Raw genomic sequence first — 24939 nt, 5'->3', positions numbered from 1 at the left:
GTCTCCTTGTTATTACGATAGACTGAGACTTAACTCTTAGTTCAAGTAAGGTACTTCAGTTGAAATTCATGAATTAGTCACACCAGTGTCCGTTTTATAGCTCTCCAGCAGTACAGTGTGGTGGTAATTGAGCCTGAGCTCATTTGCAAATGAAACACATGAATTGTACAGTAATTCATACTAGCCCTGGTGTAAGCAGGGATTAGAGTGATGTTAAGTGTTTGCCAGGCGCCGGAGCTGCTCTAGGCACATTAGATGGCTGACTAAGTTGGCATGAGGGTGCCATGTCCATGCCAGGGCCTGTTAACAGTGGGTCGGCCCCTGTGAGGAACAACAATACAGATGATGATAATTCAGTCATCAAAACTGAGGGAGCCTGATTGCACACTTCACTGGGTTAATGTCCGTCAGGCAGCATCCAAGAATGGTTTGGCATTCAGATAACTATGTCCACTCCTGACTGGCTTTCCCTTTTTTGTGTTGAGGGATTAAGGAGACACGATGAATTGAGATTAATGATCGCTAATAAGGCGCCTGTTGTTAAGAAACGAGTTATAATTTGGGTTGTTTCTTTGGTTATTCCATTATTTAATTCCCCATCCTCTCTGTCTCTTATTTTTAGATACAAAAATGACACAGGATGGAAGAGCATTTCCATTCACTGCCACGTCTGGTGCCCACATTTTTTCTTCCAATGTACCCTCATCCTGGCCTTGAACATTTTATTCAATAACCAGCCTACCAGTCTGATAAGTGCTAAGTGCTTTAATATTATGGAGGAAGTCTTTTGTATGCAGTAAGGCTTTGTATCTAAATCTTCACACAATGCAGGCACAGCTCAACATAAATAGTAGATTGTCAAGAAAACGTCGGACCTTCACCCGCTTGGCTTGTATGTTATGAAAGTCCAGTCAAAAAGGATGTATTTGCAGCAACCAGCTGTGTGGTAATACAGCTGGTTGACACAGTCTTGTAGAGTTCTGGATAAAGCTTTTAAAAGCTGAGGCGGCAGTTGGGTGAAGGAAAAAAAAATCTCACACATTGCAAAGCGAGGCCATGTCTATTCATTAAAACTGTCACAGGCACTTAGGGCTCCTCTGAGTGGTGAACAGCTAACAGCGTCCCGACAGGGGGTGAGCACAGTGCGAAGGCTAACAACGACATCATCCACACTTTAGCTCTGGGCTACAGCGCACAGAGGGGTCAGCCATGTTAGGCTAAGTGAGCGCTCAGTGGCTAATAGGGTCTGTTCCATTTGATCATACAGCCAATCTAACCTAAGGGAGCTAAGACGCCAGAACCTTTTCAGCAGGAGGCGGAGGACGAGGCAAAGGGACGGCCTTGTTCAGGCTTTAATGTGCTTGCCATTTGAGTGCTGATGATCAAATCTGGTTGTACTGGAAGACGATTCTGAACGAAACCATGTCGTAAGTGTCAGTCTAAGTGAACACATGCAACTGAAGAGTCAGAAAAAAAAGACTTGGAATAAAGGCAGAATAAGTCTGCGGAGCCTTCTGCCATGCAGCGTTTGAAATACAGAATGATCTCTCATTGGTGCCACGCCGATCAGTACATAAGCCTATTTACCAGGATGGCCTTGCACTCCTGTCTGCATTACATTCCTTTAACAAAGCAAAAAAAAAAAAATCTGACAGGTTATGAATTTTGAATGCTTTGCCCTCACCAGTAACCACCAAAAGAAATCTTTCAATCAGGATGTGAGCAAGGTTGCCTGTTGGAGAAGGATTCTAAAAATGTGACAAAAGAGATTTTAAAGGCCTTCTGTAGTTGAAGAAAATTTAAAAAAGACAATAATCCGGTGATGGAGAGAAAGTTATAATTTGATGAGGAAGTATTATTCAATAACAAATGAGAGAAAAAAAAAGGGGTGTGGAGTTTTATCGCTCATCAGTTTTAAATGTAAATATCTGGGGGTTTAAATGCCTCTGAAGGAGAACTCACATAATGGAGCATTCAGCCTCAGCAATCTATTGATCACTCCCAATCGTTTTAACTGAACTCGTTAGAAAAAAAAAAAAAAGCAGAGGTACCCATCAATATCCAAAATGAAACGCATTACCGGCGCGCTGCATGAAAGACATTTTTATAACGAGTCTTCAAGGATCACAGAAAAATGACATGAACATTTACAAGGCTAAAAGACGAGAGAGTTATTATACATGCTAACGCTGTATGTTTCAGCGTGCCTGGTTATATCGCACGTTTATCTCGTTTGTTTTTGTCTCAGCTAAGCGTCTCCAGCATGATCAATGCCACTTGTGAGTCCTCAGGGATAGCAGCCTCGCTAATTAGCAAAAGGAAGAACAAAACTCAATAGAAAGCTCTATTTTTTTTTTTTTCCTAAAGAGAGGGAAAAATATACAGGAAATCTGAGTCATTTTGGGCATCGTTGGATGAAATATTTTGGGGCTGTATTCACAAAAGAACTGTGGCGCTGCTAATGTATCTGTGTGTGTAAAATCCACTGCTGATCTGCCAGCCTGTGCGCACAAGACTTTCTGCATGACTACAGCTTGTTTTTTGTTTTTTTTCTTCAGATATTTGGAAAGACAGACTCCAGCTTTCTTTCAAAACATTTATATAGAACATGATATTTGAATCTAAATCCATCATGCCCCTTTAATTTTTTAGAAAATGTTTAGTAAACGTGCTGTTTATGATCAACATCAGTTTCTATCTGTAAAATATTCCCTGATCCAATTGAGAGGGCTGGAAACATTGTGGAAAAGGAAAAAGAGAGAGAGAGAGAAAAAAAAAATTGTGAGAAAACTAAATCAAGTTTTTTTCATGTTCACTGTTACGGATTATTTCACTTTATTGAGTTTTTCATGCTGCACAAGAACAAATAGCGGCAAAAGAAAATAATTCTGATATCTTTAACTGGCTATGTGCAGAAACCAGCCATAAAATTGGAAAAGCGTAATCTCAGAAACTAAGCAGGTAGTTCTTGGATGGGAAAGAAGCAATCTACACATGTGAGGAGGGGGGGGAGAAAAAAAAAAGATAAAACAGAAAAGAAGACACACACTTAAAGTTGTCCCCCAGCATTTCCTTCCACTCACGTCCTCTTTGATTTGACAGGAAGATGTCACAACACTTTTGAACACAGTCACACACACGTTTTTCCTTTCAAACCAGTTTCTGTACTGTAGATAAGAGGCGAAGCTACCTATCTTTCAACTAAAGACTCTGTGTACTACTGTATTATGCCCTCTGGCTGTCCCATTCTGGCCCACTTTACTGTATCAATAACAAAGTAAAACCTCTAAATGAGAGAGATCAAGCACTCCTCTGATATCATCACGATTACTATGTGCACCATAACAGTAAAGAGGTGTGTTAGATGGTTTTTAGATCTGGCTTGCTGAAGGTTAGGAAGGGGCAAGCTGGGGCATGGAGACTTCACCGCTTTTCCTGTGTTAGTGGTGTAGATCAGAGGAGCAGAGGAGAAAGGGAAACCTGTGTTTTCACTGATTGATATTATGATCCAAGGAGTGAGGGATCTGTCAGTTGTAATTTTAGACGTTCAAAGAGCCTCTGGAGAGGATGTGTTTAGAAAGAGAAAACAAAATACAGAGATAACGCTGTTTTTGTTATATATCTGTGAGTTAACAGTAAATGAGTAACAACAGAGTCCTGTCTATCAAATGTAAGGGAAGGAACTCTGATCTATAACTGTTTCTGGAGCTTTCTATCTGCAGTTGAAAATCAACCACATGCCCTATGGTTAAAAGTTTATCTTTGTTAGTTGTTATTAAAGTTACTTTGAAGCTGAAATATGGATCTGTGTTTGTTAAGATATCATATCTTTACGATCAGCTGTTGTTAGACATAAAAGCAGGCACATTTACTGTGGTTGGACCTGCTGTTTATGTGCTGCTGCTCAGCCTGATGAGTCTAGCCGGTCTGCAGCCAGCTTTAAGGCTGACAATGCAAATAAGGTCCGGTCAGACGAGAGCTGCTGCACAAAGTGTGACATGGCTATAAATCAGGGTCAGTGAATTACTTTAATATAGCAACATATACATCATCCTTTGCTACTTTGGTGTGTAATTTTACCACCTCGGTCGAATATGTTGGTTCGTTGAGCAAGATAGAAAGCTGCACAAGTCATTTTTGTTGTACAGGAGGACAAACGATAATTCTCCAAGGAACTAGAAAAAAACCTGGCACTGAAGAATTCTGACAATTACACTTGTAACTGCACCCATACCACAAAATTTGCATTTGGGTAATGAATTCCTGCTCCAGTAACGGAAATCCAAAGGGGTAACATGAATGAGAATCATGTATGCTCCCTGCTTCAAATTAGTAGAACAATTAAATGCTCCTTCATGGGTTTATACCATTTTTCAAACCTGTATAAGCTAATAAAACTCTCTCAAAGCCCTTCAGATGAAGACAAAAACATACATTTAGAGTTCCCCTCATGTTGTTAAGTGGCTATGTACTTTGCAGCCTCCAGGTCTGAACTGTTGAAGTGTGTGCCCCAGTTTCCCTGGAGACATTACAACTGAAACTTATGACTGAAACTCATGTACATACACATTAAGGGGGAGAAGACTTTCTCTTACCGTCTTGTTCTGTCTTGGTCAGCTCCACGAGCTTCTTCTGTTTCAGTGTGTCCACCACATCCGCCAGGCTTCCTTTGCGGCGTTCCGGCGTCCCGAAAGCGAGGCCGATCATCGGCTCCCCGCGATCCCTGGAACACTCCTCTGGCTTGGGTGGAGAGGTAGAGTTAGTACGGTAGGAGTAGACGGAGCAGCCCTTACTGCTTTCATTGTCCTGTGAAGAGACAGCAGATGAGCACATCAAGGTTAGAACTTAGTACAAAGTGTCAGCACTGATGCAGGATGTTTGTACATGATCAGCATCCCCACACTGTTATTTTGGAGTTAGCTGACGATTGCTTAGCTTTGCTTCACCTTACCATAGGCTGACATGATGGGGAAAGATCAAGTTTAGGATTGTATTTTGCTTCTTACAGAGCGTGATGGTTACAGTACTTAATCTGTCTGTCATCTGGAGCACAGTGATGTCACTCCAGTGCATTTCTTTGTACTGGTAGTGTCTCATGTTTGTGATCCACTCTTCTATCGCTATACCTTAAGTTATACTGGATGACAGTATCATTTTTACTTGAATATGAAACATACCTGCACTGTAAAATGTAACTTGTTGTAACTTGTTCGACTTAAAAATATGAGTGAAAGGGCTGCCTTAAAATTTTAGATTAAGTCAACAAACACAAACAGTACCTCTAACACCACCAAATGTTATCGTGACTAAATAGTGCATGTTATATAAACACTTGGTGGATTTAGATCTGTTAATATATTGAACTGGACAGGTGGTTGCTTGAAATTGTAAATTTAGCTCAGATTAAAGTTGGTTTCCATTTAGGGACTGAATTCAATACTAACCTTCAACATGGTTTGTATTGTTTTAATTGTTATAAGAAGAAACAACCGTGACTTATTTTAACATGTATTAGAGTCAAACAGCAAGTTTCCATCATGTGACATATCATATGTTTTCAACCTATTCTCATTCCCAGGTCATCAGATTCCAACGCTTTGTCACGCCGCTCGTTGTCCGATGTACAAGGTGACCTTTAGTGTCTGTATGAGATGAACCAGGCTTTCAACTAACTCCAATGTAAACCCATCCGCAGCAGTATTAGACATCTATCTATCTATCTATCTATCTATCTATCTATCTATCTATCTATCTATCTATCTATCTATCTATCTATCTATCTATCTATTGGGTTGATGTTTTCTTCAAACTACAAAAAAGAAGAGTCTCTGCAGTTTTAATTCTGAATCTGCTGAATATGCTGATCATGTTTCTTTAGAAGCTTAATTTAATGAGTTGACTGGTTTGGAGATTATTTTAAATGTACCAGTAATATTTTCTTAGTTTCTGCAAGCCAAGATTTCTGCCATTTTTAAATTCAGAACCTCATGGGCACAAATTCACACATATCAAAAAATACCGGTAAGTTAAACTGATAAGGGATGCAAAGTGGATCACTGATGTGAGATCTACAGAATATATGTAGTAGACAAGACATTTTTTTCCTTAGATTTTTGGTTATTTCTTGTTTTAATGACAGTGACTTTTTGATAAGGGATGATAGATATCTAATGGGCCTTTCTATTTTGTGCTACATGACCCGGGTGTTTGTGTCCCAGTGCTGTTTGCTCTGCTGGGTTATGAGTTAAGTGAGAGGCACAAGGGGTCTATATTTACCGAGAGGATAAGCCCTTCAAGACAACCACATTGTCCCACACAACAGACACTTTAGCACAGGTGTTCTAACACAGGGGCTATTTCTGAACGCTTTCTCCTCCCCTTACAGAGTGGGGGGATCTCCAAGAACTTTAGGAGGCTTATGTTTCAAAGACAAGGGGCTTTGGCTAACAGCGGGATCTTAAGACGCCCTTGAAATGGCTCCAGGAGGCCCTGTTGTGCACTTTGTCTTTAAGCGGAGGATGCCTCTGTAATGAGGATTAGGAGATAGAGTGTCACTCGCGGATTGTTCAGGTGTGTTTTTTCAGGCCCGTATGTAACGGTGCCCAGGAGTTATGTATACAAGCAGGGCAAAAAAAAAAGCCTGGTGGTCAGATCATATTAAAAACCAAAAGGTCACACATTCGGTCACTGGTGCAGACAATGCATGTCCATGACTACCCCTGTTATCTTGCAAATTGTCCTTGAAGCCTGTTTTTTTTTTTCACTGACTGAAGATCACTCAAAGGCAATGCTGTATGCTTAAATGTAAAAGTAAAAAAGTATGAATCAGGAAATAAAAAGTTTTAGTCAACTTATGAAAGCTTTTCAAAAATGTGTTCTACAGAAGAATAAGTCTGTTTTTATTAAATTAGAGTTCCCTCACACTTGGTTGCAGGTTTGTAATGCAAGAGAAATTTTTGGTGTGAACTTATTCTTATCTAATCTTATTTAGTTGGAAAACTGCTGTTCATTTTTTTAAACTGGCAATCAAAGTCCAAACTTTCTCTCCCTTTTTTTGATGGATTATTCCTCGTTACTAGGGGACACAATGAACATAAACATACATACATAAATCATTTTCTATTAAATAAATCAATGTACTTGATTATTTTCTTGCCAAGAACAACTTTTTTTACATTTACTTTTAATCCAGAACACATTTGAAAGAATACCTTCTTTATAGGTTCTCATCAGTCTCCAATGGGAGCCCATGAGGGGCAGTAGCCACATACAGTAGTGCATACAGGGAAAAAAAACAGAGTAAAAAGAAAAAAAGATTTGGACTCGCTCAGGAACTTTTTTTTGCCTCAAGGCCACTTTGAACCCTGACACTGATGCAAAGTGATGCTTGAAGTTTAGAAATCATTTTTGGCGTTAAACTGCTTTATTATGCACTGAGAATGGTTTAGTTTCAAAATGACACAAAAAATATAATTATCTTTATCAAAACATTCTTTGAAAAATGAATAAGACTTTTTGTCTGGGAAATGTTAAATGTATTCTGCTACAACACTGATAACTAAGGAAACTTTACTCTAAGAACTTTCCCCTCTCCTCGGAGGCTGAAGTCAAACACGCCTCGTCTATTATTGACCAACAGAACCTGAAGCCAAGAGAGTAACACCTCAACACTCACACACACACACACACACACACACACACACACACACACACACATGAGAACAGGCTGTGGCGATGAGAAGAACCAATGGGGTATAACTCTCTAGAGGAGAACCCTCACTGGACTGCCCACAGCAGCGCCCGCAGCACACAGACCAGAGAGAACCACTGGTGTGTGTGTGTGTGTGTGTGTGCATGCATTCACCTGTGTGTGCATTCAATTGTGCACAGTCATCATTATGCATGAGATTTTGCACACCATGTGTACTCCTGCATGTATTTCATGAGTGTTTTATGAGCCGTGTGCCCTGACTTGCGTACCCTGTGTACACACACTCACCACATTTGTTTTATAGATTTGAGTTATGGCAACATATCTCAAGATAAGATATGGTCAATTTCTCAGCTCTGTGTGTAATTCACTTCTCACCATCGCAGCAGGCCCGACATTCTCCCACTCAGCATCCGACTGCTTCTCTCTGATTGGCTGCAGCTCGTCGGGGTGGGGTTGGTCATGAGAAGAGGGGGACGCCTTCGTCTCCTTTGGACCCTCTCGCTCTTCGTTGGCCCAGGCCGCGTTGTCGTGACCTATTGCTTCCTCTTCCTCAGATGGTGGTTGAAAGGGAGGCGTTGCTCGCATGGAAGACATCATTCTGCCAAAGGAAAAAAAAAAAAGAAAGGCCTTTAATTTTGGTGGCAAAGGTTTGTATTTTAGTGAATGTTGTGAAATCATGTTGAGGAGAAGAGAGGGGAAGAGATGTAGATGATGAACAGATAAAGTGATGCTGGTCTCTTGATGATAAAGAGTGAAAGATATTGATCACCAGTGAGACTGTGAGACCATAGTCTTCCTGGAAGCCTGGAAGTATGGTTGTTATGAAACAGCCCAAGTGAGAAATATTGCGCAATACTGAAAGTATATTTTAAGAAATGTGTGATGTTGATAGTCTACCAGAGCTGCAAGGATTAATCTATTAATCGATTACTCAATCAATAGGAAATGAATCGCCAACTGTTTTGCTGATTGATTATTCGTTTTGAGTAATTTCTTAAGAAAAAAAAAAGTCAAAATTCTTGTTCCAGCTTGTCTGTGGATATCTTCTGTTTTCTTTAATCTTCTATGACGATCAATTGATGAGTAAGTTAAATATCGTTGGGTTGCGGTCGGGACAAAAGAACACTTTTGGAAACAGTGATCAACATTTGTCACCTTTTTTTGGTTTCATTTTATAGGTCAAATGACTAATCAATTAATCCATATCAATAACAGATTAATCAAAAATGAAAATAATCGTCAGTTGCACCACTAAGTGTATTTAAATATATATGTATTATAGGTATTTACTATAGGTATGCTGGTTAATTTTTTAAAGGTTAATTTTTATTCATCGTATTTGAAGCTATAATTACAAAAAAAAATACACTAAAATATGTACGTGACTGAACATATTTTATGTATTATTCATTTATTTTGTATTTACTATTAAATATTAAATATGTATTATTAACATTTTGAGAATATCTCTACAATTATGTATCTTTATGTCTTTATGTGTGTTGATGCCATAGTTTGTGACTGGATGGATAGAGAGATGGCCTTTGTTTGTTTATTGTTTATTTCTTTCTTTTACTACTTTTTTTTATATATATATATATCTAGTGTCATACCGACAGGATGCCCCATAAATTATAGCACATAGTCATGTGCACAGTTTCAACAGTTGCTCTTAACTGCAGCAATCATGTTAAACATGTTCAGTAATTTTTAACGTCTGTCCACCACTGACTGTAGATTTAAGCCACAAAAAATTGCTGGAAATTTTAGAACCTTGCATTCAAACATTCAGCACCACAAAAACCACACGCACAGAATCTGAACTACACGTCACATTTTTGGCTTTTAGTGGGCACACTCATCCACAGTGACTTATAATGACTGCAGCACATTCATGCTGTATGTCAAGACAGGCAGACATACTGCCATGGGGATAATCTATTAATCTATTAAGCAGCATCAAGGCCTTTCATCACCTCGGAGTTGTTAAAAAAAGCAGACGCTGTGCTACTGAGTTTCAGTGGAAAAATCTCTCTTTTTTTTCTAATGTAAGCCTCAAGCTGGGAGAGTCATTAGGCTAATACATCATTTACTGTAATGACTTCCCTTTGTTGCACTATACTTACGAGGACTTTCATTGACCACATTTATTCCCTAAACCCTCCTCTCCAGTAGCCTAATCTCAGCATTCACTACAATCTAAACCTTATCCAAATTCTTAGTTTAACCCTATACACGTGCTTACTTTGAAGGATTTCCCTCATCTTTTTAATCCTTATGACTAAACGGTCCTTATAAGTAATAATACAAAAATACACTCACACTAATACTTTTCCATAGAAGCAGACACACGCCCATACAGAGTTGCGAAGTGATAACTGACAACACAGATTCCTACAGAGAGGGAGTCAGACTGTTACTGTGTGAATTGTTTTTGCTCTGATTCATGAAAACAGTGCCCCCCTTCACACCCAACTTACACACATGCACACACACACACACACTTCTGTGAAGTAAAACAGATTGCTACTTCAGTGTTAGCGCACAGTAAATCACAGCAGGCTGTCCATCTCTGAAATATGCAGCCTCCTGGGTGCCCTTAAACGTAAATCTGACCCTCAGTCAAATGTCTGAAGGCAAACAGGAGGGGTTGCAGGATGAACGCAGAGGCAGCAAAAGTTGAAAAATGCAGAATTTACAGAGGGAGTTATTAAAGAGTAAGATAACAGAGTGAAACCAAGTGTCAGTGTGATAAAACTGTGAAAAAAACAGAGCTATGGAGTGAATTAAGAAGGAAAAGTGTATGGAAGCATAAATCCAAACAGTGCGAGTGTGTGAGAATTGTGTTGTAATGTGTCATGTGAGAGAGCAGATTTCCATGTGGGTTTGAATGTTGTAAAGTGATTCGGAGGGTCATGGTGTTCTGCGCATGTGATCTTTTACAACCTGTGTCAGAATGTTGCGTCCAGTTAGCCTGTTATGCAGGTTAGTAAATCAGAGGAGGGTTGAGTGGTGTCATGCCATGAAAACTGAGACTCACTCCACTCTGACTTGAAGATGTCAGAGAACCACTTATAGTACTTTCACTTAGCTAAACCTTTGTAGACTGAAAAACCAGTGAGAAGCTTCTATCTTCTCATTTTTTATCTCCTTCATCCTTAATATTTATCTGCTTTTTTCAAGTGTTTCTCATTTATCACATTCCATGATCTCAAAAATTCAGAGCATGAGTTTGACCGTTACAATATTGTGGTTACAAAATTAATCATCCCAGAGGCAAATAAATTGCTCAATGAGACAACAAATGAATGCTTAAAAACTATATTCAGCAAGATTTCCCAAAAAACATCCTAATATAACTATCAGAATTTAAATAAACTACTAAAGGTCGACCTCTTCAAAAGTGATGGTGATTGTAATTACACTACATACTGTAGAAGTGTGACATTTCTAGTCGTTTTGAGCAGAATGATGACGGCTTGTCTTAACCTAAACAGTAATCTTACATAAAGTCATGCAGCTGCATCTCCATCTTAAATGACAGTCAGAAACAAGACTTGTTACAAACTTTAGAAGGAAAAATGCCAGATAACAATTTCTTGCTAAGCAAATGATTTTATATTGATTGGCTTCTGCTTTTTCTGTTGAACATGTTTTGACTATTTGCTTAACGACAATGGTGGACTGATATTTGCATTTTCACAAATGAAGGCTCCAGTTACTTTTAATAAGACGTTAACACCTGCTAGACCTGTGCTAAAATTATAATTTTACAAACGGTTGCAGTGTTGAAGTCTTGGTTATGTCTGGTTGTACAAGTTTTATGTTGCAAAGGAGTAAGGTTGTTTTTTTTTAAGGTTTTGTTTTGAAACTGTAAATGTATTCAGTTATTTTATTTATTCATTTTTACAACCTGCCACCAGCGCCTTCCTCACTCCACCCACAGCCAGTTTTGACTGATAGGAGCGGTAACAGCCATCAGTCAGAGGTTTAAATTTCTTCATACCTCTGTTGTTTTACACAGCGATATGGGTACATGAGATTATAAAACCCCCAGACAACCAACAAACAGCAAATCACTAATCCATGATCAACTCGTGCAATCCACACTGGAGCGATGAGAGAGCGATGGGTAGCCAGGGAGGGAGAAGACAGAGGAGAGCCTATATTTAGCTGACAATATTGCTGGTGCTGTGTTTATGGGGGAGCTTAAGACTTAGTTTCTTGGAACTTGTGTCTCATATGGCCAGGAATGCCCAGCCTCATAACTTGCTGCCACTGATATGGTTTCATCATGCAACAGTACCAGGGTTTGTTGATAAGCATGCCACAAGGCCTTTTGTGATTGGTCGCTGCAGGAAAACAGTGTACTTCATGAGCTTGTCATCAGGCAAAGAATCACATTACTTGTGTTTGGATGACTCTATTGTTTAAATAACATGGCAAATGCAAAGGTTAAGCTTGACCAGCGTGCTACTGTGTACCTTTATCAGATGACTTGTTGGGTGAATGGTGATGATCTGCTTTTAAATTTGTTTTTAAGTCTAGAAATCATCAAATATATTTTGATAAATAAGGATTTCAATCATTTTAAGGGTCATTCTTAAACAGCAAAACAGATTGCAGCTGATTTCAGAATGAATTCTCCAGTTGTGCATATATTCATTTCTACCTTCACAAGTTCACAATAATCTTGAAGTTCACTCATGGGAACACAAATGAATGCACAAACATGTGCACAGTGCTAATGATTGGAGAGCATGCATAATAAAAATTAAAGACAATATTACTATTGTCTTTGGGGTGGCTGTGGCTCAGGAGGTAGAGCGGGTCATCCACTAATCGGGAGATCAGCGGTTTGATCCCCGGCTCCTCCGGTCCTCATGTCGAAGTGTCCTTGGGCAAGATACTGAACCCCAAATCGCTCCCATAGGCTGGGCCTTCAGTGTGTGAGTGTGTGTGAATGATTAGAACTACTCTTGATGAGCAGGTTGGCACCTTGTATGGCAGCCTCTGCCATTAGTATATGAATGTGTGTGTGAATGGGTGTATGTGACATGTAGTGTAAAGTGCTTTGAGTGGTTGGAAGACTAGAAAGGCGCTATATAAATGCAGTCCATTTACTAAGAGACTTGTCACTTTTACAGTGCAGTAGCTGCATTATCAAAATGTTTACTAAGGTATCATTAGTGTCACACAGATGGAATAATTACATTAGGAGAGTCTGTGTTGTTGCAAGAAGGATGAGGCCTTTGTAAAAAAAAAAAAAAAAAAAAAAGAAACATAATGGAAATGAAAAATGATTTCAGTGATATTGACTAGGAAACTGTGCCAGAATAAACTTGCGAGCATCACATGTCACCATGATTAGTTGCCGCACACAGAAAAAGAAAGAAAAGAAAAACAACACAATTAATCACAATAAATCAACACAATAATAATAATTCATACATGAGGAACCCATCAGGGAGATACTGTGTGTTTTCGGATGTTGTGCATCACTTTAACTGGACATCACTGTTTTTGAAGAAAAATCACAATTGGAAGTGTGCATAAATGTTAATGGTTTAGCAAGGTTCCCTTTGAGTGTTTATTTGTAATAGTCTGTGACTTCAGTTGACTAAAACATATGCATGGACAGCTTTCAGAAGTGAAAAACATTTTGTGACCACAGGTCTTATACTGTACCTCACAATATCACATATTTCACCACTGAGAGGAAGGAAGAAACTGAGTGATTATAGTTGAAGGTCCCTACGAGACCAACAAAAGAATGAATTTGGCTACATGGAGACTCTCAGGAAACAGTAATATATCGATATGTTACACTGATGACTGCAAAACACATTCATTACTCACACACATCGCCTTGAGGATCTCCGAAAGCCTTTTCATATTGTCAGACATCTAGAAAAACATCAGCTCCTTTCCCTGAAAGCAGTTCTCCTGTCTAAGATATTTCTTGGAAAGTGATACGGGTGAGATTGCCTGCTTGATAACTAAACAGAGCATGCACTGTTGAGTGAAGAGTTTTAATTTTTCGTCCTCATGCCCTGCAGAGCTTTTTTTTTTTAGTGTGAAGTCAGATTGGGGAAATCATCCCACATGTAGGGTTAACAGCCTGATGATAGAGTCTCAGTTGAATATCACTACTACATGTTGTATACCTAATATAATAAATAATCACAATAACAGTATGCTCAGCAATGTTACTTACTGTTCTCTTTGAGCATTTTGGTTTAAGTTCTCTTCCTTCCTTTGCTGTCTATGGAAATTCTTACAGCCTTTAGCTCAGAGACACACATTCAACAAACAAACTGTTGCTGAAGGACTGCTAGCTAAGTCCCCTTCTAAAACGTGGACAGTAACTTAGAATCCCTTTGTGAGTGGAAGAAAAACGAAAACCGGGGTCGGAATTTGGCAGGAAAGCGTTGTTCAGATCTGGCTTGGAACCTGGTGACTTGGCAGAAACAATCAGGCATTGTGGAGCGCGGACGGAGAGGGACCTGTGACAGATGAGAGCGGGAGAGAGAGGGCCCCCTCTTAGAAAAACAGTACACAAAGCGCCATTCACAACTCAGGTCCCTTCTGCCACTTGTGGAGCGAGAGAAGGGCTCCGACAAAGGCCTCCGACTCAACCAATTGGGTGTAAAATCTCCAGTCGTCCCAGCTGGATAGAACTGAGGAAGTGGGAAATACCAAAGAGAAAGAGAGAGAGAATGAGAGGACAGAAAAAGCAGGGGGGAGAAAGAAAACTGAGGATTTTCCTTGGAATTGTTTGTCTGTTAGATGGTCCCAACAAGAAAATATGGTGAAATAAAGGGGAAAGGGAAACTGGAGGTTTAAATAGAGACACTGAGGGGTGCTCTGTATTTAAAAAACTGTAATGAAACAAGCTAAATCACTGAAAAAGAGGACATTATTGGTGGCATTCTTGCAGTAGTATCCGACAACGACTGTCATTCAGTTACCCTGAGCAAGGATAACCCTGGTTTATTACATCTTTGATCTTATTTTCATAGTTTTGGCCATCATTTCTATCAGTAATAAGAACATTTTACCCACCAAAGTAATTGCTTAGATCTGAGAACATGGCAACATTGGTGTAACAAAGACCAAAGGGGCAAGAAACAAGCAGTCTGCTCACTGAGTCATATTATTTAGCACTTTATTTGGAGGTAAAACTGAAAGTGAACACACTTATAATCTCTCATTACACAAGACACCTATCTGAGCAATCTATGACAAGTATGCAGTAAGCAAAAGTTGAACCAGGAAGTCAGTCTATAAACTGTGAGGGATGTTTACAACTGACAGTGTGGGTCATAACTTTACCGCTAGTCCTTGTTTTCTTTGCCAAAAACTGTTGACTAACATGGGTGATTGTTTAAAACCTGTATTATGCTCTTATTAGTGATGTTTCCTGCAGCATCAGATAAGATCCATGTTATTATAAACCAGAATTATGGTTTAACCCTCATCGGTGCAGTGAAGTTGTTTGGTGGCCATCAGTAGAAGTCTGTGGTTGCACCAGGCGACTTCCAGGTGTGAATGAGCAGCAGGGCGTTGCTAAAAAGAACATGTGTGCTCAGTAACTTTCCCTGGATAAATAAAGCTGGAAGGGAATTGCCCTCGTATGAGAACAGCTCTCCAAGCTCCTAAATCTTGGGTCTGTCTGGACTCTCATTAGATCATCGCAGAGCACTGAAAACAGAGGGCACTGTCATAGGTCAGACATGTGGAATGTGAACACACACACACTGGCCTGTTTTCTCCCAGAGATTCCCTCGTCCCGGCTCTTTTGCCCAAAATAGAAATGTTCAATAGGAACGCCAGTTACCCCCAATCCGGCCCATTTCGTCATTGCCGTAATAGCAAGAAAAGCAGTTTTGTTTTCAGAAATTCCAACCCATTAACATGATTTCGGTGTCAGAGGCAGCTCTGTGGCTCTGCAGCCGGCCGAGCCAACAAGTAGCTGCACTATTTCAAAGATGTAGGTGCTTATCGCATGCGACTGGCGGTAGTCTCTGAACTTTTCATGACTTGGTAGGTAAGCAGAAGGAGGATGCAGTGCGCAATGGTCAGGTCAGAACAGTGTATACATCAATCAACCGTCACAACCGAAACTTTTCTTGATTCTCAAGTAAACAGAAGTCATTGTTTGACTTCATGTTACAATGAAGAGATCTATGTATTTACCTTTATAAGCTTTCAGGCTGGTCACAGAGAAACATTGAATTAGTTTCTGTTTAACTGAATGACTTCATTTTTAAACAGTAAGAATATATTGTAGTTGTCTTTAAATAATAGTTTGTTATTTGTATGTTTTAAACTCAGTGGAACAATGTCCTTCAGCTTGATGGGGAGGGAAAATTGCACAACTCTTAAAACCCCCTAAAAATAACTAACAATGTGGTCAATTTTTACCAGACAGCAACAACATGTTTACTGGGTCATAAATGATAGTCTTATTACTCTCTAGTGTAGTATTTTAAGTTTCTATCATCAACATAATCAAGTGTTTGTTTGAAATAGACAGAGGAACTACTGGGACATTTGTACAGAGCTTTTGCTACAGGCTGAGCCCACTATTGGACAGAAGCCCCACACAAAGTAATTTGACATTAAGCAGGTTGGTTATCAGGTTGCATCATTAAAATGATATCCTGTAAGCAAAGTTTTTGAGGTAGCTAATGCATGAGTAATACATTTGTGAGAAAAGGATGGTAATATGTTGAAATAAATCTCTTCAAATATAAAAGTTGCCACAAAATACTCCATACACCATCATGGGGGAAAATTCACTTTCTCCAGACGAAAACATTGCAATTTACGGATTTTGTCTCTCATCAGATGGACACCTGGAGCAAACATGGGATTTGATGTCTCCATTAGCCCTGCTGATGGAAAATATCAATCAAAGCCAATGATTGAACACTCAAAAAATGATGAATGTGTCGTTTGTACAGTGGGCGTAAACACACACCACTATGCTGGGTCTCTGTGTTCAAGCTCTGTAGCTCAGTGATGCTGGACCAAAACCACAGACCCCCAGAAATCCAGAAGTGGCCTTATTGACCAACACCCTCCCTTGTGCTTGTTATTTTTCCTGGCACGGGAACACACCCCTAGCTAACACAAATACAGTACACATATACATTTATCTACTTTATGGCAACGACACAGAGTAAACCATTGAAGAAACTATTGAAGACCAAAGTCAACACTCAGTGGCTCAAAAGGACTGTTTGTCTGCTGCCCTCCTGCTGAAAGGTAGTTAGAAGAACTGGTCAGGGTGAACATTTTGTCTCTTAATCCTTAAAGTAGACCACATTGTCCAGGTAGCTACAGTGCCCCCTCATATAAACAGCCAAAATTCTGCCCATAAAACAGCAGACTTTGTACGCTACATAAAGAAACAAGCAATTAAAGCAGCACTAGGCATCTTTGTTGGCAGCTTGATGAAATCTATAATTAGACAGTCAACTGGACTTGCTGTTGGCTATTAAAAACGTTTTGCCATTCATACGAAATGTTTCGTCAATTCTACTGACCGGAGGGGAGCCATTTTAGCCTCCTTTGGTCATTTGGTTATGTTGCTAAACTGTGAAACACTGCAAAACACAGCAAGACTTCAAGTCTCCTGTTTGCAGTTTAAACTCAATGAGACTAGAGTCTGACAAAAATGTTCTCCATTTATTTTATGCTCAATGGCCATCTGCTTTATTACTGAACAAGTCTGGAAAACTTCAAGTCTTGCGGGAAAACAATCCTATAACAGGAGCAGAAAGAATAGCATAGGACAGAGACTAGAACCCTGAGGAACTCCACTTTAATTGCCAATCTGCTAGAGGAGGACACAATGATACCTAAACCAATCAGGAGCAGTTTCTAAATGGTACATTACTATGCCATGAGCAAGGGTGTCAGAAAGTGATGCTTCAACAGTACAACAATTAACACACCAGTGTTCACATACTGGTAAAAACTTAGCATTCAATTTCTGTGCTGTGATATGGTGGAAAAACTTGAGAGCACTAAGAATATGAGCTGAGTATGGACCACCATCTCCAAATCCTTGGCCAGAAGGTTTCTTAAGGAGGGTCTGAACAACAGATGATAAGGAGCTATTATAAAACAATAAAATGTATCAAGTCCTAAAATATTCTATAATTAAGATATTTAAAGGAGAGGAGGAAGCTTCCATGTCAGCAACAGTAATGTAATTGCCTCAAGAACAGCCAACATCATTTTATTCTCCATTTTAATCTCTTTAACTTCCTTCCTTCTCTCCAGTGCCTATCATCTCTCTTTCTCCTCACCTACTTTAACCTCTGATCAATGCAGCTTAAAGCACATACAGCTTGCCATTTGACAAACACCTTACAGGAGGTAATACGCTGTCTGTAAGGAGGAGCTGATAGAGCACCGAACCGCCACCTGTCCTGTCACTTCAAGCCACTATCCTTATTATCACACCGGTTACCTTTGACCTCTTTGGGGACAAACATAATGCGGCTGTGATGCGCAAATAAGCTTGTTACACAAGTTTTAAGCCTTGTTGTGCTGCGACTTCTTCATATAGTTGAAAGCAGCTGTAAACAAGGGGAAATCCTATTATCTTAAGTAATAGTAACATAGAGTAACAGAAGTAATATAGATGAAATACATTTACATATATATACATATATATATATGTGTGTAATTTCCAAAGGGTTAAGTTTCAAAAGTATCATTGTCAGTTAAGTCTGTTTCAGGGTGACATCAACAGTAGAAAGTCATGACAGAAGCCCGAGGTGATACAACAGCTGCCCTCACACATTTTTCATTTGCATTAGCCCTGAGGCTAGCAGAAAAAAAAAGTGAGCTTCAATAAGTCATACAGGACTCAAGGGTCTCACTGCAGCCAAGAACAATAATCAGACATCCATGTTTACTGTTCTTCAACATTGTTAATTTACTGCATTTGTCTATCCCTGGTCCACATTTATAATTCAGTGAATGTTGAGCTAAGATGACACTATGACACAGAGGGAATAAAGCTCTCTCAAATACAAACGTGTAAAACGATCAAATGTAATTTCATTTTCAGTTGATGTGTCAGATAATTGAAAAGACAGGCATCATACCTAATTAAGTGGAATAAAATTCACTGCAATCCTAAAGAACAACAAATTTGGAGGAATTTCTCGGTGGCACTGATGCAAAGACATAAAAACAGTTGCAGCTCTGCAAAGCAGCAGAATAACAGAGTTCATTAATACACTATTTATTATTTTAGCAAATTCATCTATGAATAGATTTGAACATTGTATTTTAACTTTAAAACGAGAAGAGAAAATAATTTAAAAGCTTGTTGTAAACAAAAGAATTTGAACCAAACAAGGAGCTCTAGAGTGTAACATCATCCTTAGGAGTGTCCAAACAGGTGGCTTTTAGAGCGCCCAGGAGGCGCGAAAGCCTGCTAATCCCAGATTAAGACTGACAAGTTGTTTCACTGGATGCCTCCATTGTAATCCCAGTTGCCTCTCTATCCTCTGACAATGAACTTTGTTCCCTATCTGAGAGAGAGCTTTGAGGATTTCCCCAGCTTTGTTAGCATGAAATGCCTGTATTATTCAGAAGCATGCTACTTTCAGTCGGTTGATAAACAACATATTTTTATTCAATTATTGACCGACCTGAATGTGTAATGTGTACAGATGGTCGTAACAAGTCGTCTGTGTTCAGAACACAGGATTTAATTTGTACTCGTTTTGGCAGTAATCAACTCTGCCACGTTCACCGACATGTCAAGAGAAAATGTGGAGATGCGTAGGAATGTATTTACATTTTTAACTTTCATGTGACACTCTTATGCAGAACAATTTACAGCAAGAGTAACACTACAAAATACTTGGATTTTTAAGTTCAACCACTAGAAACAAATACTACACTAAAACAATCTGAGTAACAACATTCATCACATGTTATGAAATCTGACGAATGACTAATGAAGAGAATTAAAGAGACTATAAAAAAAAACTTCATTTAACTTAACAAAATTTAATTCTAATCTATCTTAAACATCCAAGAATAAACTTTTCTTTATCTTCTGGCAGGACTGTTCCTGATAATGATGATATATCATGCACAGTAATTAAAGCTCAGTTTATTCTTGAACTCATCTACTCTGGAGTCCCCAAGATATAAAATATAAATATAAGTTTCACGTTACTTTTTATTTAAATCTACAAAACAAACTCAGTGCTGAAATCGTGGCATTTTAGAGATATTTGAAGGCAGTGCAAAGGAGGCAGAGGATAAGTGAAATAGGTCTTGCTGACCCAGCAGTGGAGCACCATGAAAACTTCTCCTCTCCAGCAGCAGTTGTCTTGTTTGGCAGTTGGAGGCATGTCAGTGTCCCCCGGTATGTCGAGCTGTCACAATCCAGACTAATCCTTTCCGCAGTGTGTCCCCTGGTCTGTCTGAAGCTGCATGTTACAGAGCGTACGTGGGTGTGTCTGGCTGTATGTGTGTATTATGAGAAATAGGTTGTGTGATTTGAAACTATTGTGTGAGAGTCTATATGATATATCTGATACCATGGACAAGCAGGCTGTATTCAATAAACGCATGTTGGGCAGAGAGAGATGAAATGTTTCAGAGGCAGGTCTGTGGTCAGTTCATAGCAGAGAAAAACCGGGTGGAGAAATTAAATAAATCACGCTCTGCCTTCCTCTGGAATATGAACATAAGTATAAGTAACACATAACACATAACATAAGTACACATGCAAACAGTCACACCCTTGACTGTAAAGAAGTGTGAGTGTGCGCTGCAAGGTCACTGCCTCTCTATATTGCACAAGGTATCCATTGTCCTTTACCAGACCACAGTGAATATACATTGTTCACAGCACACAAGGCCTCACTTCAAACCATGTAAGGTGTTAATCTATCCAATCACAGCAGCCGTTATTCACATGGGCCTAAGCCCTTGAATCAGGGAAAATATTTACGACTCAGGTGGGTTTGTTCAGTCCAACATGACTGACGTCAAGCGTGGAAAGTCTGGCAATTTTTGCATAAGGGACTCAACCTTTCATATCAATACATTTTTATTTTGTTGCTCAGTATCATCAGTTAAATTAGCTATAATAATAAAAGTGTACAAACAGTTAATAAAAGCCAGTGTTATAGGTCTTTAATGAGAAAAATATTCTGGCGCAGAGGCAACATGCTGCATGTTTTCAGTTATAGTTTGGAGTATAGAAGTTTTGGAGTTGTAGATTGGAGTAAGCATGAGAGGCGATAGCAACAAAATAAACAAATAAATAAAAACTGAAAATCAGCAACAAAACAATCCGAGGAAAAGGACGTCACGGCACTGCTTCCATTGTAAGTGCAAAAATCACGACAGGCAGTAAATGACAGAAATGAAAAGGGAACTGGAACAGAGATTACTACTTAAAGTGAATGTATAAATATTCTGTGTGCGTGTGTGTGTGTGTGTGTGCGTGCGTGTACATGCGTGCGTGCGTGTATGTTGTTGGTTGGACCGCGAGTGTAACGGTTACTTGTCCAGCTGTTCTGATTTTTATCGCATAAAGTATCCTATCTGGACAAACCTCTCATGAGACTCACGCAAGAATTTCACAGTTGCTGGAAGGGAGCAGCGTTTTGAATAAAGCAGCGTTTCTTTTTGCCCGGTGCTCCGCTGGACGAGGATACTCTCGTCCTCTGTCTGCTCTCTCTTTCTCTCTTTCTCTCTCTCTCTCTCGCTCTTTCTCTCTCTCTCTCTCTCTCTCTCTTTTTACCCATTTCTCTCTCCATCGCAGCACTGGGCTTGCAGGCTGTAAATCACAATTAGGGGGTTCATTAGATATGGCTGATTTATTAAGACCCAGGGCTTGTCTCTGGGCCTTTGAGCCATATATTAGCTGACTACAAGATCTCATACATAGTTATGAGACATGCTGTTTACTGTATGGCATATAGGGTCATATGCCAATAGACATTAATTATTGAGTAAGACTCCATACGTTAAATTAATAGCATCCAGATGATAAATCATTTGCATTTGTATATTTTTTTCTGCAGCAATGTCTGTACACAGCACTTTTGACTGCTGTATCTAAACGCGTATCTTTTAATAACAACAAATTGGCACCAGCATCAAAAATCTGTCTCTATTATCAGCAAGTGATCCAGCATTTGAAAGGGAGCCAAGTATTTGGAGCCTCATCCAAAGGCTTTAACAAACATACTCCAGAGCTGCTTGCCCTCTTGAACACGCACACATACATTTTGGCCTGTGTTCATATCACAGTAACTTCAGTCTTAAGTGTTCCTGGCTCACATAATACAGCATTGTTTCCCCAGTAAATCAAAGTGCATTTATCGCACTGCATATCAGCTACTGTCAACAATTGCTTGTAAACACGGGACCCAGATAAGGTGGTGTGTATGCTCTTGCATGTCAAAGATTAATGTTGTCTTAGTGCACCGTATCTTTACAAATTCACCATTTTTCTGACCTGCTATTCCTGTTCTGCCAAAGCTTCAATAAAAAATACATTTACGTTACAAAAACACGGCAAAAACATCCATCAACTGTAATCAACAGCTTTTCATTTCCAAAACGGTCTTTCACAAACTGGGCCTGCGTCCAAAATCACTTGTTTGTTTCTTTCTCTCTCTCTCTCTCTCTCTCTCTCTCTCTCTCACTCTCTCTCTCTCTCTTTCAATATTTCTCTCCAAACAAACCAGCGTGCCTGCTCATCCTCTGGCACCTTACGGGCCTGATCATTGAACCTCAGGGGAACTATAGGAATAGTTCTGGATTAGTTACAGCTTGAACAGGTGAGCTCAAACTTGTCCAGACCTATTTATACTGCGTGTGAAATCCTATTGTTAAGAATAGAAGAGTTCACAGACACAGAGTAGATGAGAAGAAGAGATAAAGAGAGAGATAAAGAGAGAGAGAGAGTCTAAGCTCAATCCTAACCTTCCCTGCCCTTAATCTAGACACAATCTATTACATGTCTGCAAAGTGATATAAAGATAAACATTGCACTCACGATATGTCTCAGAACTAAAAAAAAAAAAAGAAGGCGTCTTCTAAGAAATTTGCGGTTCATGCTATAATTTCTTTAATATTTTAATTACCCTGTTGGTTTTAATTTTTCTGTCGATTGACGACTTAATTCAGCTCTAATTCACAGGTGCACAAAGTAGATATAATATCCTCTTATAAACGCAACGGTAAATAATTGAAGATTCCCAGCACAGGCATGTATCCTCACACACACACACACACACACACACACTTTCCTCTGGCTGACTCCTGGTACCTGACTAATTGACGGTGACAGAGAACAAAGGAGAAGATTAGGGGATTGAGTGTGTGACACACAGCCACAGGTCAGGAGGAGGTTTAGTTTCTAACTGTGATTATGGAAGGGCAGGTGTCACCAGAGGACGCAGCCAGAGACGACACCTCTACACCCTGCTGGGCTGCTTGTTCCAGTCCCAGTGGGTCAGGTCTGCTGAGTGCAATCAGTTTATACCCAATTTTATTTGTTTTGTTTGTGTAAAACCCCAAGACAAGCTAATGCAGGTGTATTTTCTGAATAGACAAAAGCAGAAGAGGTGAAGCGCTACAATAGGTCTTTAGCGTCAAAATGACTTGAACTCTCTGAATGTGACAGCTCCAGTCAGAACAGGCCCATACTCGATGAGTCTGACTAAATAAACATTACGATCCAGTCAAAACCAAGAACCATGCCTCAATGGCAAATTAAAATGGCTTTTATTTCACTTTAAAAGATATGATTATTTCCTTATTGTGTCATGTGTTTTAGGGAAAATCCAAAGGAAGCAATGTCACTAATTCACGGAAAGAAGTGAGTCTATTCTAAAAAGTTTGTAGCTTATGCATTAGGTAATCCATAGTAAGAAGGCTCAATTGTCCACTTATTATCTTGTGAGCTTTGAGAAACATCGTGTCATTAGCTGAAGTCGTCCAACCTCTTTATCAGCGTAGCCTCTAATTGCTTGACGGCTCCGTTGATTTTGAAGCTAACCAGGAGCGATGTCATCCCTCCGGTCTCGCTACAATGGGGCTCATTGGATTAAGTTCGAGCAGGCTTTGTTAAAAGCTGGTGCAAATCTAATCAAGGAGGAGACCTCAATTATGCTAGCATGTACTTAAACGATCAGATCACTAAAAATGGAGGAGGGGCTGGCCGGTGTAGGAATGCAATCAGCAGCCATTAAGCCCAGTTAATTTTGGCTGATGGCAGCTTTAAGATGAGATGCAGGATTTTTACTGTAATGAGAATACTGTAATTATGAGGATGTGATGTTGTCAGCGTCGGTGTTAGCAAATGGTAACACTGTGTTCAAGTCTCCTAAGAAACAGGTGATAGCATTGCATCAAAATTATTGTTGCAGAGGAGTTGCTTTGTGACTCGATCTTCTTTTCTACCTACAGGCAACACTAAATTCAAACACAAGCTATTTAAAAACCCTCTGTTTTTAAATGAAGTGTTGAAGGAAGACAGCTGAATGACATTTTTTCCAGCTACGGCATGCTAAAGAATGTAAACTGTTAAAGAAGCATATTGTTTGAAGAGAATAATATGCTGGATCACCATGATCTCAGAAGCAGGTGGTGTCCTCTGTAGCCCCCCGAGCACAACAGCTGAGATTGACCCTGACCTCTGACCTCCGTGACCCATGACAGTTAAAACAGGAAGCAATTGAATGAATGTCAGCGTCTCTGGTGGCATCCCTCAACAGGAGGACAGAAGTCCGAGCAGATAACAGTTGTCACCGTAGAAATGAGAAAAAAAAAGACATGAAGAGAGTGTAGCTGCTTACATATCGACGGTGATACACGCAGGCTGGGTTTCTTTATAAAACTTTTATAGCCGATTGTGAAAGCTGAGTGGAAACTTTCTTCAGTATCACATAAAAACTTTTACAAACGGTAATACATGGAGTGAATAATGAAAGGAATAATTTAATAATTATTTTTTTAGTTCTTTATTGTCCTTGTAGATGTGTTAATTGGAATTCAGGAAGACTTTTTTGTTTGCTGGTGCAAATGGACCCAAATTATTACCTCTTTAATATGACATGTATTTTCTTCTATGCTTTTATGCTTGAAATGTTGTTTAATTTATTGTTATCATATTTTTCTTAAAAAAGTAAAAAAGTGAAAAATCCCTGGCACACACA

The 24939-nt window shown here is 39.4% G+C and overlaps 1 protein-coding gene across 4 annotated transcripts in view; it reads right to left on the bottom strand.

The window, feature by feature from the left end:
* The window catches only part of LOC137183450 (transcription factor SOX-6-like), a 115058-nt gene that overhangs the window by 66576 nt on the left and 23543 nt on the right, over nt 1-24939 (bottom strand). For all 4 annotated transcript variants that reach the window (XM_067590520.1, XM_067590523.1, XM_067590522.1 and 1 more), the window contains 2 exons: nt 8090-8312; nt 4596-4806 (listed from right to left, as the gene is read on the bottom strand). In XM_067590520.1, the coding sequence (XP_067446621.1) occupies nt 4596-4806; nt 8090-8311 (433 nt within the window). In that variant the 5' untranslated portion in view covers nt 8312. The remainder of the gene's footprint in view (nt 1-4595; nt 4807-8089; nt 8313-24939) is intronic.

Source organism: Thunnus thynnus, chromosome 5 (genome assembly GCF_963924715.1).
Source record: "Thunnus thynnus chromosome 5, fThuThy2.1, whole genome shotgun sequence".
Lineage (NCBI taxonomy): Eukaryota > Metazoa > Chordata > Actinopteri > Scombriformes > Scombridae > Thunnus > Thunnus thynnus.
Note: the sequence above shows the minus strand (reverse complement) of the source record. Positions and strands in the feature narration are given on the sequence as shown.